At 48.6% G+C, this 16806-nt stretch overlaps 1 protein-coding gene across 2 annotated transcripts in view; it reads right to left on the bottom strand.

Annotated features, from left to right (window-relative positions):
• LOC128701090 (uncharacterized) overlaps positions 1–16806 on the bottom strand; it is a 99837-nt gene that overhangs the window by 71698 nt on the left and 11333 nt on the right. For both annotated transcript variants that reach the window (XM_070100628.1, XM_070100630.1), the window contains exon 2: positions 10272–10628. In XM_070100628.1, the coding sequence (XP_069956729.1) occupies positions 10272–10628 (357 nt within the window). The remainder of the gene's footprint in view (positions 1–10271; positions 10629–16806) is intronic.

The raw sequence follows: 16806 nt of genomic DNA, 5'->3' as shown, positions 1-16806 counted from the left end.
AGCCCCCAGCCCTAGGGTTGACCAGACCCAGTCCCCAGCCCTAGGGCTGACCCAGTCCCAACCCCCAGCCCTGGGGTTGACCAGACCCAGCTCCCAGCCCTAGGACTGACCCAGATCCAGCCCCCAGCCCTGGGGTTGACCAGACCCAGCGCCCAGCCCTAGGGCTGACCCAGACCCTGCCCCAAGCCCTTGGGCTGACCAGACCCAGCTCCCAGCCCTAGGACTGACCCAGATCCAGCCCCCAGCCCTGGGGTTGACCAGACCCAGCGCCCAGCCCTAGGGCTGACCCAGACCCAGCCCCCAGCTTTGGGGTTAACAAGACCCAGTCCCCAGCCCTTGGGCTGACCCAGACACAGTTCCCAGCCCTGGGGCTGACCCGACCCAGTCCCCAGCCCTGGGGTTGACCAGACCCAGCCTTCAGCCCTAGGGCTGACCCAGACCCGGCCCCCAGCCCTGGGGTTGACCCAGAACCAGCCTCCATCCCTGGGGTTGACCCAGACCCAGTCCCCAGCCCTGGGGCTGACCCAGACCCAGTCCCCAGCTGTGGGGCTGACCAGACCCAGCCCCCAGCATAGGGGTTGACCAGACCCAGTCCCAAGCCCTGGGGCTGACCCATACCCAGCCCCAAGCCATGGGGCTGACCCAGACCCAGTCCCAAGCCCTAGGGCTGACCCAGACCCTGCCCCCAGCCCTGGGGTTGACCCTGACTCAGCCCCCGGCCCTGGGGTTGACTAGACCCAATCCCCAGCCCTGGGGTTGACCCAGAACCAGCCTCCAGCCCTGGGGTTGACCCAGACCCAGTCTCCAGCCCTGGGGCTGACCCAGACCCAGTCCCCAGCTGTGGGGCTGACCAGACCCAGCCCCCAGCCCTGGGGTTGACCAGACCCAGTCCCAAGCCCCGGGGCGGACCCATATCCAGCCCCCAGCCCTGGGACTGACCCAGACCCTGTCCCAAGCCCTGGGGCTGACCCAGACCCAGTCCCTTGCCGTGCGGCTGACGCAGACCCAGCCCCCAGCCCTGGGGTTGACCAGATCCAGTCCCCAGCTCTGGGGTTGACCAGACCTAGCTCCCGGCCCTGGAGTTGACCCAGACCCAGCCCCAGCCCTGTGGTTGACCCACACCCAGTCCCCAGCCCTAGGGCTGACCCAGACCCAGCCCCGAGCTCTGGGGCTGACCCAGACCAAGTCTCCTGCCCTGGGGCAGACCAACACCCAGTACCCAGCTCTGGGGCTGACCAGACCCAGCCCCCAGCCCTCGGATTGACTCAGACCCACTCCCCAGCCCTTGGGCTGAACCAGACCCAGGCCCCAGCCCTGGTGTTCACCAGACCCAGTCCCCAGCGCTGGGGCTGTTGCTGACCCAGTCCCCAGCCCTGGGGCTGACCCAGACCCCGCACCCAGCCCTGGCGCTAACCAGACCCAGCTCCCAGCCCTGAGGTTGACCCAGACCCCTCCCCCAGCCCTGGGGCTGACCTAGACCCAGTCCCCAGCCCTGGGGCTCATCCAGATACAGTCCCCAGGATTGGGGCTGACCCAGACCCAGCCCCCCTGCCCTGGGGTTGACCAGACCCAGTCCCCAGCTCTGGGGTTGAGCCAGACCCAGCTCCCATCCCTGGGACTGACCCATACCCAGTCCCCAGCAATGGGGCTGACCCAGACCCAGCCCTCAGCACTAGGGTTGACCAGACACAGTCCCCAGCCCTGGAGTTGATCCAGACCCAGCCCCCAGCCCTGAGGTTGACCAGACCCAGTCCCCAGCCCTGGGGCTGTCCCTGACCCAGTCCCCAGCCCTGGGGCTGACCCAGACCCGGCTCCCAGCCCTGGGGCTGACCAGACCCAGCTCCCAGCCCTGGGGTTGTCCCAGACCCAGCCCCCAGCCCTGGGGTTGACCAGACCCAGCCCCCAGCCCTGGGGTTGACCAGACCCGGCACCCAGCCCTGGAGCTGACCATACCCAGTCCCCAGCCCTGGGGCTGACCCGACCTAGCCCCCAGCCCTGGGGTTGACCAGACCCAGCCCCCGGCCCTGGGGTTGACCAGACCCAGCCCCCAGTCCTGGGGTTGACCAGACTCAGTCCCCAGCCCCAGGGCTGACCAGACCCAGCCTCCATCCCTGGAGTTGACCAGACCCAGTCCTCAGCCCTGTTGTTGACCAGACCCAGCCCCCAGCCCTGGGGCTGACTCAGACCGAGCCCCCAGCCCTGGGGTTGACCAGACCCAGCCCCCAGCCCTGGGGTTGACCAGACCCAGCACCCAGCCCTGGGGTTTACCAGACCCAGCCCCCAGCCCTGGGGTTGACCAGACCCAGCCCCCAGCCCTGGGGTTGACCAGACCCAGCCCCCAGTCCTGGGGTTGACCAGACTCAGTCCCCAGCCCTAGGGCTGACCAGACCCAGCCTCCATCCCTGGAGTTGACCAGACCCAGTCCTCGGCCCTGTTGTTGACCAGACCCAGCCCCCAGCCCTGGGGCTGACTCAGACCGAGCCCCCAGCCCTGGGGCTGACCAGACCCAGCTCCCAGCCCTGGGGTTGACCCAGACCCAGCCCCCAGCCCTGGGGTTGACCAGACTTATCCCCCAGCCCTGGGGTTGACCAGACCCGGCCCCCAGCCCTGGAGCTGACCAGACCCAGTCCCCAGCCCTGGGGCTGAGCAGACCCAGTCCCCAGCCCTGGGGTTTACCAGACCCAGCCCCCAGCCCTGGGGTTGACCAGACCCAGCCCCCGGCCCTGGGGTTGACCAGACCCAGCCCCCAGCCCTGGGGCTGACTCAGACCCAGCCCCCAGCCCTGGGGTTGACCATACCCAGCCCCCAGCCCTGGGGTTGACCAGACCCAGCACCCAGCCCTGGGGTTTACCAGACCCAGCCCCCAGCCCTGGGGTTGACCAGACCCAGCCCCCAGCCCTGGGGTTGACCAGACCCAGCCCCCAGTCCTGGTTTTGACCAGACTCAGTCCCCAGACCTAGGGCTGACCAGACCCAGCCTCCATCCCTGGAGTTGACCAGACCCAGTCCTCGGCCCTGTTGTTGACCAGACCCAGCCCCCAGCCCTGGGGCTGACTCAGACCGAGCCCCCAGCCCTGGGGCTGACCAGACCCAGCTCCCAGCCCTGGGGTTGACCCAGACCCAGCCCCCAGCCCTGGGGTTGACCAGACCCATCCCCCAGCCCTGGGGTTGACCAGACCCGGCCCCCAGCCCTGGAGCTGACCAGACCCAGTCCCCAGCCCTGGGGCTGACCAGACCCAGTCCCCAGCCCTGGGGCTGACCCGACCTAGCCCCCAGCCCTGGGGTTGACCAGACCCAGCCCCCGGCCCTGGGGTTGACCAGACCCAGCCCCAAGCCCTGGGGCTGACTCAGACCCAGTCCCCAGCCCTGGGGTTGACCAGACCCAGCCCCCAGCCCTGGGGTTGACCAGACCCAGCACCCAGCCCTGGGGTTGACCAGACCCAGCCCCCAGCCCTGGGGTTGACCAGACCCAGCCCCTAGCCCTGGGGTTGACCAGACCCAGCCCCCAGCCCTGGGGTTGACCAGACCCAGTCCCCAGCCCTAGGGCTGACCAGACCCAGCCTCCATCCCTGGAATTGACCAGACCCAGTCCTCGGCCCTGTTGTTGACCAGACCCAGCCCCCAGCCCTGGGGCTGACTCAGACTCAGCCCCCAGCCCTGGGGTTGACCAGACCCAGCCCCCAGCCCTGGGGTTGACCAGACCCAGCCCCCAGCCCTGGGGTTGACCAGACCCAGCCCCCAGCCCTGGGGTTGACCAGACCCAGCCCCCAGCCCTGGGGTTGGCCAGACCCAGTCCTCGGCCCTGTTGTTGACCAGACCCAGCCCCCAGCCCTGGGGCTGACTCAGACCCAGCCCCCAGCCCTGGGGTTGACCAGACCCAGCCCCCAGCCCTGGGGTTGACCAGACCCAGCCCCCAGCCCTGGGGTTGACCAGACCCAGCCCCCAGCCCTGGGGTTGACCAGACCCAGCCCCCAGCCCTGGGGTTGACCAGACCCAGTCCCCAGCCCTGGGGTTGACCAGACCCAGTCTCCAGCCCTAGGGGTGACCAGACCCAGCCTCCAGCCCTGGGGTTGACCAGACCCAGTCCTCAGCCCTGGGGTTGACCAGACCCAGCCCCCTGCCCTGGGGTTGACCAGACCCAGCCCCAGCCCTGGGGTTGACCAGACCCAGTCCCCAGCCCTAGGGCTGACCTGACCCAGCCTCCAGCCCTGGGGTTGACCAGACCCAGTCCTCAGCCCTGGGGTTGACCAGACCCAGCCCCCTGCCCTGGGGTTGACCAGACCCAGCCCCAGCCCTGGGGTTGACCAGACCCAGCCCCCAGCCCTGGGGCTGACCCAGACCCGGCCCCCAGCCATAAGTGAAAATCCGGATTCGGTTAAAGACTCTTCTGCAGCCACCACAGATGTAGTTGAGGAGTCCTCTTACGGGGTAGACTCCTCTACAGCCATCACAGCCATAGCCTCTAGTACAGATGTAGTAGAGGAGTCCTCTTCCAGGGAAAATGTTGGCGTCATGACAACGGATGGTGATGTTTCTGGCTTGGCTATGGAGGACTGTAGTGTGGTTCTAGGATCTGCACAGATTAGGAATACATCCGATATGAATTGTATCCAACCAAAAGCAAAATTGTGCAAATTCTATGTTTGGGGCATCTGTAAGCATGGAATATCAGGGAAAACAAATAGGACATGCAACTTTGAGCATTCCAGAAAATGCCGCGACCTCCTGTCTAAAGGGGTGTGTCGTTCTACCTCTTGTAAATTCTTCCAGCCTGAGATATGTCATTCTTCATTCCTCGAAAAAAGTGTTACAGTACCAACTACCCCGCATACCACCTAAAAGGGACCAGGAGGCACACACCTCGTCAAATAAAACATAGTACTTATGTTAGTTACGATAACGCCACTCCAAGTGATATTTTAGTGGTAGGAAATCAAAAAAGAAAATGGAAAGAGATAACCAATAGAGTCCACCACCTCGGAACCTTGTTGGACTGGAGGCAGAGCCAGTGGCCCCTCCTGACTCACAACTACTGATGCCAACAACGCAATCCCCTCAACAAACATGCAACACAACCTCATGTATATTGGCTAATATACAGTGCCATCCACCAACAACAAAATACCTTCTTAGAGGAGTCAAATGCTATGTTTGCAGCCTTCACAAGAACCCACGCAAAAGATTACTTTAACAGTGAAATATGGGTACCTGGATACAACGTTTTCAGATGCGACAGAAGAGACAACAAGGAGGAGGGGGTTGGCCTGTATGTCAGAGAGTTGCTCCTTTGCACAGAGATACTGAACACCACAAATGATGTAGTTGAAATTCTGACAATAAAAATCGAGAATCAAAACTTAGTCATTGTACTTGTACATAAGCCTCCAGATGCAACTTCCCAACAGTTCAAGGAACAACTCGCAAAAATTGAAACCTCTGTCCCTTCAGAGGTTATGGCTCCCCTCTTTTGTTTCCCATAGTCTGGCTGGTCTGTGTCGTCTTGTTCCCTCTAGATGATGTACCTGGCAGTATGTACCTGGCAGTATGTACCTGGCAGTATGTACCTGGCAGTATGTGCCTGGCAGTATGTGCCTGGCAGTATATACCTGGCAGTATGTACCTGGCAGTATGTACCTGGCAGTATGTACCTGGCAGTATGTGCCTGGCAGTATGTGCCTGGCAGTATGTGCCTGGCAGTATGTACCTGGCAGTATATGCCTGGCAGTATGTGCCTGGCAGTATGTGCCTGGCAGTATGTGCCTGGCAGTATGTGCCTGGCAGTATGTGCCTGGCAGTATGTGCCTGGCAGTATGTGCCTGGCAGTATGTACCTGGCAGTATGTACCTGGCAGTATGTGCCTGGCAGTATGTGCCTGGCAGTATGTGCCTGGCAGTATGTGCCTGGCAGTATGTGCCTGGCAGTATGTGCCTGGCAGTATGTGCCTGGCAGTATGTGCCTGGCAGTATGTGCCTGGCAGTATGTGCCTGGCAGTATGTGCCTGGCAGTATGTGCCTGGCAGTATGTGCCTGGCAGTATGTACCTGGCAGTATGTACCTGGCAGTATGTGCCTGGCAGTATGTACCTGGCAGTATGTGCCTGGCAGTATGTGCCTGGCAGTATGTGCCTGGCAGTATGTGCCTGGCAGTATGTGCCTGGCAGTATGTACCTGGCAGTATGTACCTGGCAGTATGTGCCTGGCAGTATGTGCCTGGCAGTATGTGCCTGGCAGTATGTGCCTGGCAGTATGTGCCTGGCAGTATGTGCCTGGCAGTATGTGCCTGGCAGTATGTGCCTGGCAGTATGTACCTGGCAGTATGTACCTGGCAGTATGTGCCTGGCAGTATGTACCTGGCAGTATGTGCCTGGCAGTATGTGCCTGGCAGTATGTGCCTGGCAGTATGTACCTGGCAGTATGTGCCTGGCAGTATGTACCTGGTAGTATGTGCCTGGCAGTATGTGCCTGGCAGTATGTACCTGGCAGTATATGCCTGGCAGTATGTGCCTGGCAGTATGTGCCTGGCAGTATGTGCCTGGCAGTATGTGCCTGGCAGTATGTACCTGGCAGTATGTGCCTGGCAGTATGTACCTGGTAGTATGTGCCTGGCAGTATGTGCCTGGCAGTATGTACCTGGCAGTATGTACCTGGCAGTATGTGCCTGGCAGTATGTGCCTGGCAGTATGTGCCTGGCAGTATGTGCCTGGCAGTATGTGCCTGGCAGTATGTGCCTGGCAGTATGTGCCTGGCAGTATGTACCTGGCAGTATGTACCTGCCAGTATGTGCCTGGCAGTATGTGCCTGGCAGTATGTACCTGGCAGTATGTACCTGGCAGTATGTGCCTGGCAGTATGTACCTGGCAGTATGTGCCTGGCAGTATGTGCCTGCCAGTATGTGCCTGCCAGTATGTACCTGGCAGTATGTACCTGGTAGTATGTACCTGGCAGTATGTACCTGGCAGTATATGCCTGGCAGTATGTGCCTGGCAGTATGTGCCTGGCAGTATGTGCCTGGCAGTATGTGCCTGGCAGTATGTGCCTGGCAGTATGTGCCTGGCAGTATGTACCTGGCAGTATGTACCTGCCAGTATGTGCCTGGCAGTATGTGCCTGGCAGTATGTACCTGGCAGTATGTGCCTGGCAGTATGTACCTGGCAGTATGTACCTGGCAGTATGTGCCTGGCAGTATGTGCCTGGCAGTATGTGCCTGGCAGTATGTGCCTGGCAGTATGTGCCTGGCAGTATGTGCCTGGCAGTATGTGCCTGGCAGTATGTGCCTGGCAGTATGTGCCTGGCAGTATGTACCTGGCAGTATGTACCTGCCAGTATGTGCCTGGCAGTATGTGCCTGGCAGTATGTACCTGGCAGTATGTGCCTGGCAGTATGTACCTGCCAGTATGTGCCTGGCAGTATGTGCCTGGCAGTTTTATTTTATAATTTCTTTGACCTATTTATGTGTTTTTATAACCATTTAGCTCTTTCTAGTGTGCGTTTTATTTCGTGGGTAAATTCTCCAAATGGTTACCTAAGCTAATGGTGTATATTATGTTTGTTTCTTGTAATAATGGACGGTGTTTATTTTTGCTTGTGCTAATATTCTCGAGTTTCACGGGGCGACTCAAAGCTATCACTTACACCTTCCATTTGCTGAATAATTTTGATCAATATATGCTTAAGATCTTCACCTGTCATGTAACTTGTTATGTTTCACCAGTGTGTGAGTTACTTATGTGAGTTGTGTTTTATTATATTATAGAAGTGTTTCTTTGTCTGTTCTTTCTTTGTTTTATTCAAAGAGTTTATTATCTGCTTGTATGTTGTGTGTATATTATTTTGAGAAAGAGGAATAAATTGCCCTTATTTGTGCCTTGAGTAGTCACAGCATCAGAATTACTGCTTGTGGAGGCTAGTACACCAAACGGGGAGTAGATGAAATTAGCTCTCAGACACCCACACCATCGTATATCCTCAGATCACGATACAACACCTAGCTCTGCTGAGTGCGTGATTCTTGTAGGATTGTATGGTGTCTATGAGGGCAACATAAACAAATATTTTTTTCAGATTCCTCTCTGTTAGAAACCCCATAGCCAAAGCGGTAGTTTAAGCCGGTTAATTTGGGGACCACGATTCAAGCCTTCCATCCATCTTACTGTTTACATATACGCACACACACTTGGAGCAGGGAGAGAGAGAACCTAGTAGCGAACAGGGAAGAGGCGGGGCCAGGAGCTATGGATCGACAACTGCAACCACAAATAGGTGAGTACAAAAAGCTGAGTACACACACACGTATTTGTATATATATATATATATATATATATATATATATATATATATATATATATATATATATATATATATATATATATATATATATATATATATATATATATATATATATATATACAACTCCCACACACAAAGTGGGAGTTGTCACAGCTGCTCTTTGCTGATGACACTGTGCTCTTGGGAGATTCTGAAGAGAAGTTGCAGAGATTGGTGGATGAATTTGGTAGGGTGTGCAAAAGAAGAAAATTAAAGGTGAATACAGGAAAGAGTAAGGTTATGAGGATAACAAAAAGATTAGGTGATGAAAGATTGGATATCAGATTGGAGGGAGAGAGTATGGAGGAGGTGAACGTATTCAGATATTTGGGAGTGGACGTGTCAGCGGATGGGTCTATGAAAGATGAGGTGAATCATAGAATTGATGAGGGAAAAAGAGTGAGTGGTGCACTTAGGATTCTGTGGAGACAAAGAACTTTGTCCTTGGAGGCAAAGAGGGGAATGTATGAGAGTATAGTTTTACCAACGCTCTTATATGGGTGTGAAGCGTGGGTGATGAATATTGCAGCGAGGAGAAGGCTGGAGGCAGTGGAGATGTCATGTCTGAGGGCAATGTGTGGTGTGAATATAATGCAGAGAATTCGTAGTTTGGAAGTTAGGAGGAGGTGCGGGATTACCAAAACTGTTGTCCAGAGGGCTGAGGAAGGGTTGTTGAGGTGGTTCGGACATGTAGAGAGAATGGAGCGAAACAGAATGACTTCAAGAGTGTATCAGTCTGTAGTGGAAGGAAGGCGGGGTAGGGGTCGGCCTAGGAAAGGTTGGAGGGAGGGGGTAAAGGAGGTTTTGTGTGCGAGGGGCTTGGACTTCCAGCAGGCATGCATGAGCGTGTTTGATAGGAGTGAATGGAGACAAATGGTTTTTAATACTTGACGTGCTGTTGGAGTGTGAGCAAAGTAACATTTATGAAGGGGTTCAGGGAAACCGGCAGGCCGGACTTGAGTCCTGGAGATGGGAAGTACAGTGCCTGCACTCTGAAGGAGGGGTGTTAATGTTGCAGTTTAAAAACTGTAGTGTAAAGCACCCTTCTGGCAAGACAGTGATGGAGTGAATGATGGTGAAAGTTTTTCTTTTTCGGGCCACCCTGCCTTGGTGGGAATCGGCCAGTGTGATAATAAAATATATATATGTATATATATATATATATATATATATATATATATATATATATATATATATATATATATATATATATATATATATATATATATATATATATATATATATATATATATATATATATATATGTATATGTCGTGACGAATATGTAAAACTGGTCAATTAGCAAGAACTCATTTAAAATTAAGTCCTTTCTAAAATTTTCTCTTATACGTTTAAAGATATATTTTTTTTTATTAATTTTAATGTAAAAATTTTTAATTTTGCTTCAAAAGAATCTTAGAAAACTTACCTAACCTTATTATAACAAGAGCAATTTATTTTACCCTAACCCAATTAAATATATTTTAGATTTGTTTACAATAATTTAATACTAAACAAACACAGTGAAATATATTTTTTTCGTTAGGTTCAGAATGATTTTGTCGAAATTATTGCATACACAAATTTTCGCTTGTCCTATATGGCAAGATGAGCGTTGCTATTTAAGCCAAGATGGCAAGTTCTGCCTATTCGGCACGACATATATATATATATATATATATATATATATATATATATATATATATATATATATATATATATATATATATATATATATATATGTGCAATAAGATCACAGTAAACAGGTGATTTCAGAATATGCAAAACAACCACTGTGAAAGAAAAGAGAAGTTCTATTTCTCTTCTCGCCGATTACATCTTTGTCCTTCACAACCCACTCTGTATCTTCCTAAGAACACGTTAATGAGTAAAAGTAAATAGAATTCTATGAAATATTGACAGGAACAATTAACAGACGCGTTACTCACCATTTCTTCCAGAGCTGAGTTATTCTCCACTGACTGGCTGGATTGTCTAGATGTCACTTCATTTAGTGACGGTAACATTTGACCCGCCTGTAGTTCATCACTGATTACTTTCATCTTCCTCACTTGTCCGTAAGTGGTAAATAATTCATCACTTACTGATCGGTCTATTGTATCCAAGTTCTCGCTCTCTGATCCAGCAGTAGTAACTACCTCCATACTCTCTGATCCAGCAGTAACAGCTTCCTTACTTTTTGATTCAGCAATACTGACAACATCCATTTTCTTGGACTCGGTGGTAGCGACCAAATCCATGGTAGCCACCAAGTCCTCACTCTTCGAGGCTGCGATATTCACCATCTGTCAAGAAACAACCTTCTTCATTACGTACTGATATTGCAAAGGATCATATTTTAGGGCAGGGTTGATAATTTTCTGTGTACAATACTGTGATATTTTAACTCGAGCTAAATGTTTTTAATTATTATTATTATAACCAAAAAGAAGCTCTAAGCCACAAGGGCTATACAGCGCTGCAGGGTAGGGAAGGAAGCGAGGGTATTGGGCGGCAGAAGGGGGGAGGATGATCAGTAGGTTACAGAAAACAGCGGGGCAGGGGATAGTGCGGGGGTAGAGGGTAGCAAGAGATTGAGGTAGAAAGGGCTGAAGGCATCAGAGTTTGTGAAGTACGTCAGTTGTTGTCAAAAAGTCAGTGAGAGAGTCCGGATGAAAGGTGGGTCCATCAGCGAGAAGGGAAGGTAAAGAGAGAGCAGCGGAGCGATGACGACGACGGAGGTAAATTCTGCGTGCTCGTTGATAAAGTGGGCAGTCCAACAGAATGTGACTGACTGATAATGGAACCTGACAATTCTCACAGAGAGGAGCAGGGCGCCTCTCCATGAGATATCCATGAGTAATTCGAGTATGGCCAATGCGAAGACGGGAGAGAGTAGTCTCCCAACCTCGACACTGGTGACAAGAAGATGGCCAGTAACCTATACTCGGTTTAATAGATTGAAGTTTGTTACCGAGCATAGTAGACCAACGTTGGCTGCCAACGGGTGTGAAGGTGGGTAGCTATTGCAGCAAAATAGTCCGTAAATGGAATATCTCTACATGAAACTGGTAGGTCATGTACTGCTCACCGCACAGCAGTGTCTGCCTATTCATTGCCCTGTACGTCAACATGACCAGGGACCCAACAAAAACAATATCTTTATGCTTGGTAAAGATGCGGCGTAGCCAAAGTTGGATACGGAGTACTAAGGGGTGAGGTGTATCAAATTTCTGTATAGCCTGTAAAGCACTAAGGGAGTCTGAGACAGCCACAAATGATGACACAGGCATAGATGCAATATGGATAAGTGCTGCAACAATGGCATACAATTCAGCAGTAAAAATACTGGCTGAAGATAGTAAATGCCCTCGTACGACGCTGTACGGAAACACTGCTGCGAATCCAACGCCGTCAGAAGACTTAGAGCCATCTGTGTACACTGCAATGGCATGAGAATGAGAGTGGAAGTGGTCAAGAAAAAGAGAGCGGGAAGCGACCGTAGACAGTTGGGCTTTCGAGCAAGGGAGAGAGAAAGAACAGACTCGAACAGCTGGAACTTCCCAGGGGGGTAGGGAAAAGTAAGATGCTACATGAACATAGAAAGGTGGTAATTGAAGAGAAGACAAGAGCGAATGTAGGCGAAGAGAGAAGGGACGGAGCAAACAGGGGCGGCGAACAAATAAACAATATCTACTAATATCAGTGACCATTCTATAAATGGAAGGATTGCGGAGATCATGAGAGCATACATAGTAGTGAAGGCAATGGGCATCGCGGCGATCAGACAAGGATGGAACATTCGCTTCTGCATAGAGGCTCTCAACAGGGGAAGAGCGAAAAGCACCAAGGCATAAATGTAATCCTTGGTGATGAATGGGGTTGAGGCTAGAGAGAGTAGCAGGAGAGGCCGCTGAATAGATCTGGTCACCATAATCAAGTTTCGATAAAATGAGGGTGGAATGTAGGCGAAGGAGAGTTCAACGATCATAAATGTTTTTAAATAATTTCCAGTTTACCTCTTCTTAAGAATAATATTGGAATCGATGGAATCCGTACCATAAAGCTCACGTTGCCAGTGAGTGGTATAAGGCTTAATTTTCCAATTATATTGAGTAAATAACGATTTTTTTGCATTCAATACCTTAAAAAGCTTCTTTTGATTTGCTTCAAAATATCATTGAAGATGTGTGCTGTAAGAAGGTTCATTCTCAGTAAATATACTGCGAGTACGTCAAAATTTGAAATTCTACTGAAATATTTTAAAAACTTGTAAAATTAAATTTGCCATTCTTTTAAGCTAATTGTTTCTCATGTAATAAATAGTGAATATCTCGTTTCAGCTTCAGACATAAACACTGATGTAGCTGCAGCTGCCTTGAGCCATCACTTACCACATCAGTCTTACCGGAAGTGATACTCATTGTCTTACCTACCTTCATGTTTTGACACTCCGTTTTACCAGCCTAATACAGTGAGTGTTCGGTTTATAACTTTGTTTTATTTGACTTTTATCCCCCCCCCCTCCGCTCCATATTTAAATACTTTCGTTAGAGATTTACCGAGTGATTGTAAAAAAATCTTTCCGTGTATTTCTTGCAATTTCGTTTCTGTATTTCAATTTACTCATATTCATATTATTTATGAAGTTAAGTTTTTTTGCAGTGTATGTCTCGTATTTTAATTATGGAATATTCAGATTATTTTTTCTACAAGTTTTATTCTGTTATTGTATTTACTGAGCCCATTATTGACAAGGTTTCTTCTGTCTCTATGTTGCCTTTGCTTGAGCCTCATACGTTGACACTGATCTTGCACACTGGTGCGCTAAATGTCCTCAATCACATAAAGCGAAGGAGATCCTTATATTCTCAGGTATTCAGTTGAGTTACAGTTGATGTCTATGAGGGCAACATAAACAAAAATATTTTTTTCAGATTCCTCTCTGTTAGAAACCCCATAGCCAAACCGGTAGTTTAGGCCGGTTAATTTGGGGACCACGATTCAAGCCTTCCATCCATCTTACTGTTTAAACATACACACACACACATGGAGCAGGGAGAGAGAGAACCTAGTAGCGAACAAAGAAGAGGCAGGGCCAGGAGCTATGGATCGACAACTGCAACCACAAATAGGTGAGTACAAAAAGCTGAGTACACACACACGTATTTATATATATATATATATATATATATATATATATATATATATATATATATATATATATATATATATATATATATACATAGAGCAAAGGAAGGGGTAGCAGTAATGTTGAATGATCAGTTATGGAAGGAGAAAAGAGAATATGAATGTGTAAATGCAAGAATTATGTGGATTAAAGTAAAGGTTGGATGCGAGAAGTGGGTCATAATAAGCGTGTATGCACCTGGAGAAGAGAGGAATGTAGAGGCGAGAGAGAGATTTTGGGAGATGTTAAGTGAATGTATAGGAGCCTTTGAACCAAGTGAGAGAGTAATTGTGGTAGGGGACCTAAATGCTAAAGTAGGAGAAACTTTTAGAGAGGGTGTGGTAGGTAAGTTTGGGGTGCCAGGTGTAAATGATAATGGGAGCCCTTTGATTGAACTTTGTATAGAAAGGGGTTTAGTTATAGGTAATACATATTTTAAGAAAAAGAGGATAAATAAGTATACAAGATATGATGTAGGGCGAAATGACAGTAGTTTGTTGGATTATGTATTGGTAGATAAAAGACTGTTGAGTAGACTTCAGGATGTACATGTTTATAGAGGGGCCACAGATATATCAGATCACTTTCTAGTTGTAGCTACACTGAGAGTAAAAGGTAGATGGGATACAAGGAGAATAGAAGCATCAGGGAAGAGAGAGGTGAAGGTTTATAAACTAAAAGAGGAGGCAGTTAGGGAAAGATATAAACAGCTTTTGGAGGATAGATGGGCTAATGAGAGCATAGGCAATGGGGTCGAAGAGGTATGGGGTAGGTTTAAAAATGTAGTGTTAGAGTGTTCAGCAGAAGTTTTTGGTTACAGGAAAGTGGGTGCGGGAGGGAAGAGGAGCGATTGGTGGAATGATAATGTAAAGAGAGTAGTAAGGGAGAAAAAGTTAGCATATGAGAAGTTTTTACAAAGTAGAAGTGATGAAAGGAGGGAAGAGTATATGGAGAAAAAGAGAGAGGTTAAGAGAGTGGTGAAGCAATGTAAAAAGAGAGCAAATGAGAGAGTGGGTGAGATGTTATCAACAAATTTTGTTGAAAATAAGAAAAAGTTTTGGAGTGAGATTAACAAGTTAAGGAAGCCTAGAGAACAAATGGATTTGTCAGTTAAAAATAGGAGAGGAGAGTTATTAAATGTAGAGTTAGAGGTATTGGGAAGATGGAGGGAATATTTTGAGGAATTGTTAAATGTTGATGAAGATAGGGAAGCTGTGATTTCGTGTATAGGGCAAGGAGGAATAACATCTTGTAGGAGTGAGGAAGAGCCAGTTGTGAGAGTGGGGGACGTTCTTGAGGCAGTAGGTAAAATGAAATGGGGTAAGGCAGCCGGGATTGATGGGATAAAGATAGAAATGTTAAAAGCAGGTGGGGATATAGTTTTGGAGTGGTTGGTGCAATTATATAATAAATGTATGGAAGAGGGTAAGGTACCTAGGGATTGGCAGAGAGCATGCATAGTTCCTTTGTATAAAGGCAAAGGGGACAAAAGAGAGTGCAAAAGTTATAGGGGAATAAGTCTGTTGAGTATACCTGGTAAAGTGTATATATATATATATATATATATATATATATATATATATATATATATATATATATATATATATATATATATATATATATATATATATATATATATATATATATACATATATATTATTTATATATATGCAGGACAAGCCATGAGGGGGGATGGAAGTCCTTAGTTCAAGTACTTTCACACATCTCAGTGCATCAGGAGCTGTGCAATGTTGCAAGGGAGCAACCAAAGCAGGGAGAGAGGTCTCAGAGTAGCGTAGGTGTCACCGCTAGGGTGACAGCAAGGGCCTACATCAGCCGTGCGGTGGGACACCCTTGCAGATTCCTTAAGCAGACCAGCTCCTCCCAAAGACCGCAAACAGTCCCACTGGGACAAACTGATCATGGAAAAAATTGCCAACACAATGACCAACAATGTTTCAGGAAAGGACAAAGCTCGTCTCCTAGCGGTGAAGGCGCCACACTCAGGATATTTTCATTCAGCTGTTCCCAATTCTTCTCTGCACACTCGACTTGACCCACAGTGCATTCGGATTGGTGTTGCTCTTCGTCCAGCTGCCCCCATACTCACTGAACATATAAATGTATTTGTGGCAGGGTGACAGCTGATCAGTTCGGACCTCATGGTCTCGTGTGTCACCCAACAGAACGGAAGTATCCTAGACATGAAGAGGTCAACAACATAAAGAGAAGCCTCACCACAGCTTGTGCCCAGCTGAACGGAAACCCCAAGTATAGAGCAATTTTAGAGCACAGAGCACGGCCAGCTTCCTCTTTCAGAGACTCAGTGATGCGATCCAGAGAGAAAATTCCTGCAGCATTCTGGGCGCACGACCCACAGCCTGGGAGCTGGACGAAACATTCGAGATATAGCTCTGACATGTTATCGATGTTGTTCTACTCCCTATTGTATTTTTGTCAATGTATTTTGACTTTAAATAAAGACTACATAGAAAATAAAATATACGGGGTGGTAGAAGACAATATTCAAATAGCTCTGGGGAGAACCTTGAGTTTTTCCTGAAGTTTATTCTTTCCTCTTAGGATGAGGGCCCCAAGCACAGTTCCAGAGGTGGTACCTCCCTATGTCATATATTTACATTTACATATTATATATATATATATATATATATATATATATATATATATATATATATATATATATATATATATATATATATATATATATATATATATATATATATATATATGTCGTGCCGAATAGGCAGAACTTGCGATCTTGGCTTAGCAACGTTCATCTTGCCATATAGGACAAGCGAAAATCTGTGTATGCAATAATTTCGCCAAAATCATTCTGAACCTAACGAAAAAAAACATATTTCACTGTGTTTGTTTAGTATTAAATTATTATAAACAAATCTAAAATATATTTAGTTGAGTTAGGCTAAAATAAATTTCGTTTGTTATAATAAGGTTAGGTAAATTTTCTAAGTTTCTTATGGTGCAAAATTATAAATTTTTACATCAATATTAATGAAAAAAATATATCTTAAAACGTTTAAGAGAAAATTTTAGAAAGGACTTAATTTTAAATGAGTTATTGCTAATTGACCAGTGTTACATATTCGGCACGGCACTGCACGACACAATAGGTAAAATGAAAGGGGGTAAGGCAGCTGGGATTGATGGGATGAAGGTAGAAATGTTAAAAGCAGGTGGGGATATAGTTTTGGAGTGGTTGGTGCAATTATTTAATAAATGTATGGAAGAGGGTAAGGTACCTAGGGATTGGC

Source organism: Cherax quadricarinatus, chromosome 73 (assembly GCF_038502225.1).
Source record: "Cherax quadricarinatus isolate ZL_2023a chromosome 73, ASM3850222v1, whole genome shotgun sequence".
Classification (NCBI taxonomy): Eukaryota; Metazoa; Arthropoda; class Malacostraca; order Decapoda; family Parastacidae; genus Cherax; species Cherax quadricarinatus.
Note: the sequence above shows the minus strand (reverse complement) of the source record. Positions and strands in the feature narration are given on the sequence as shown.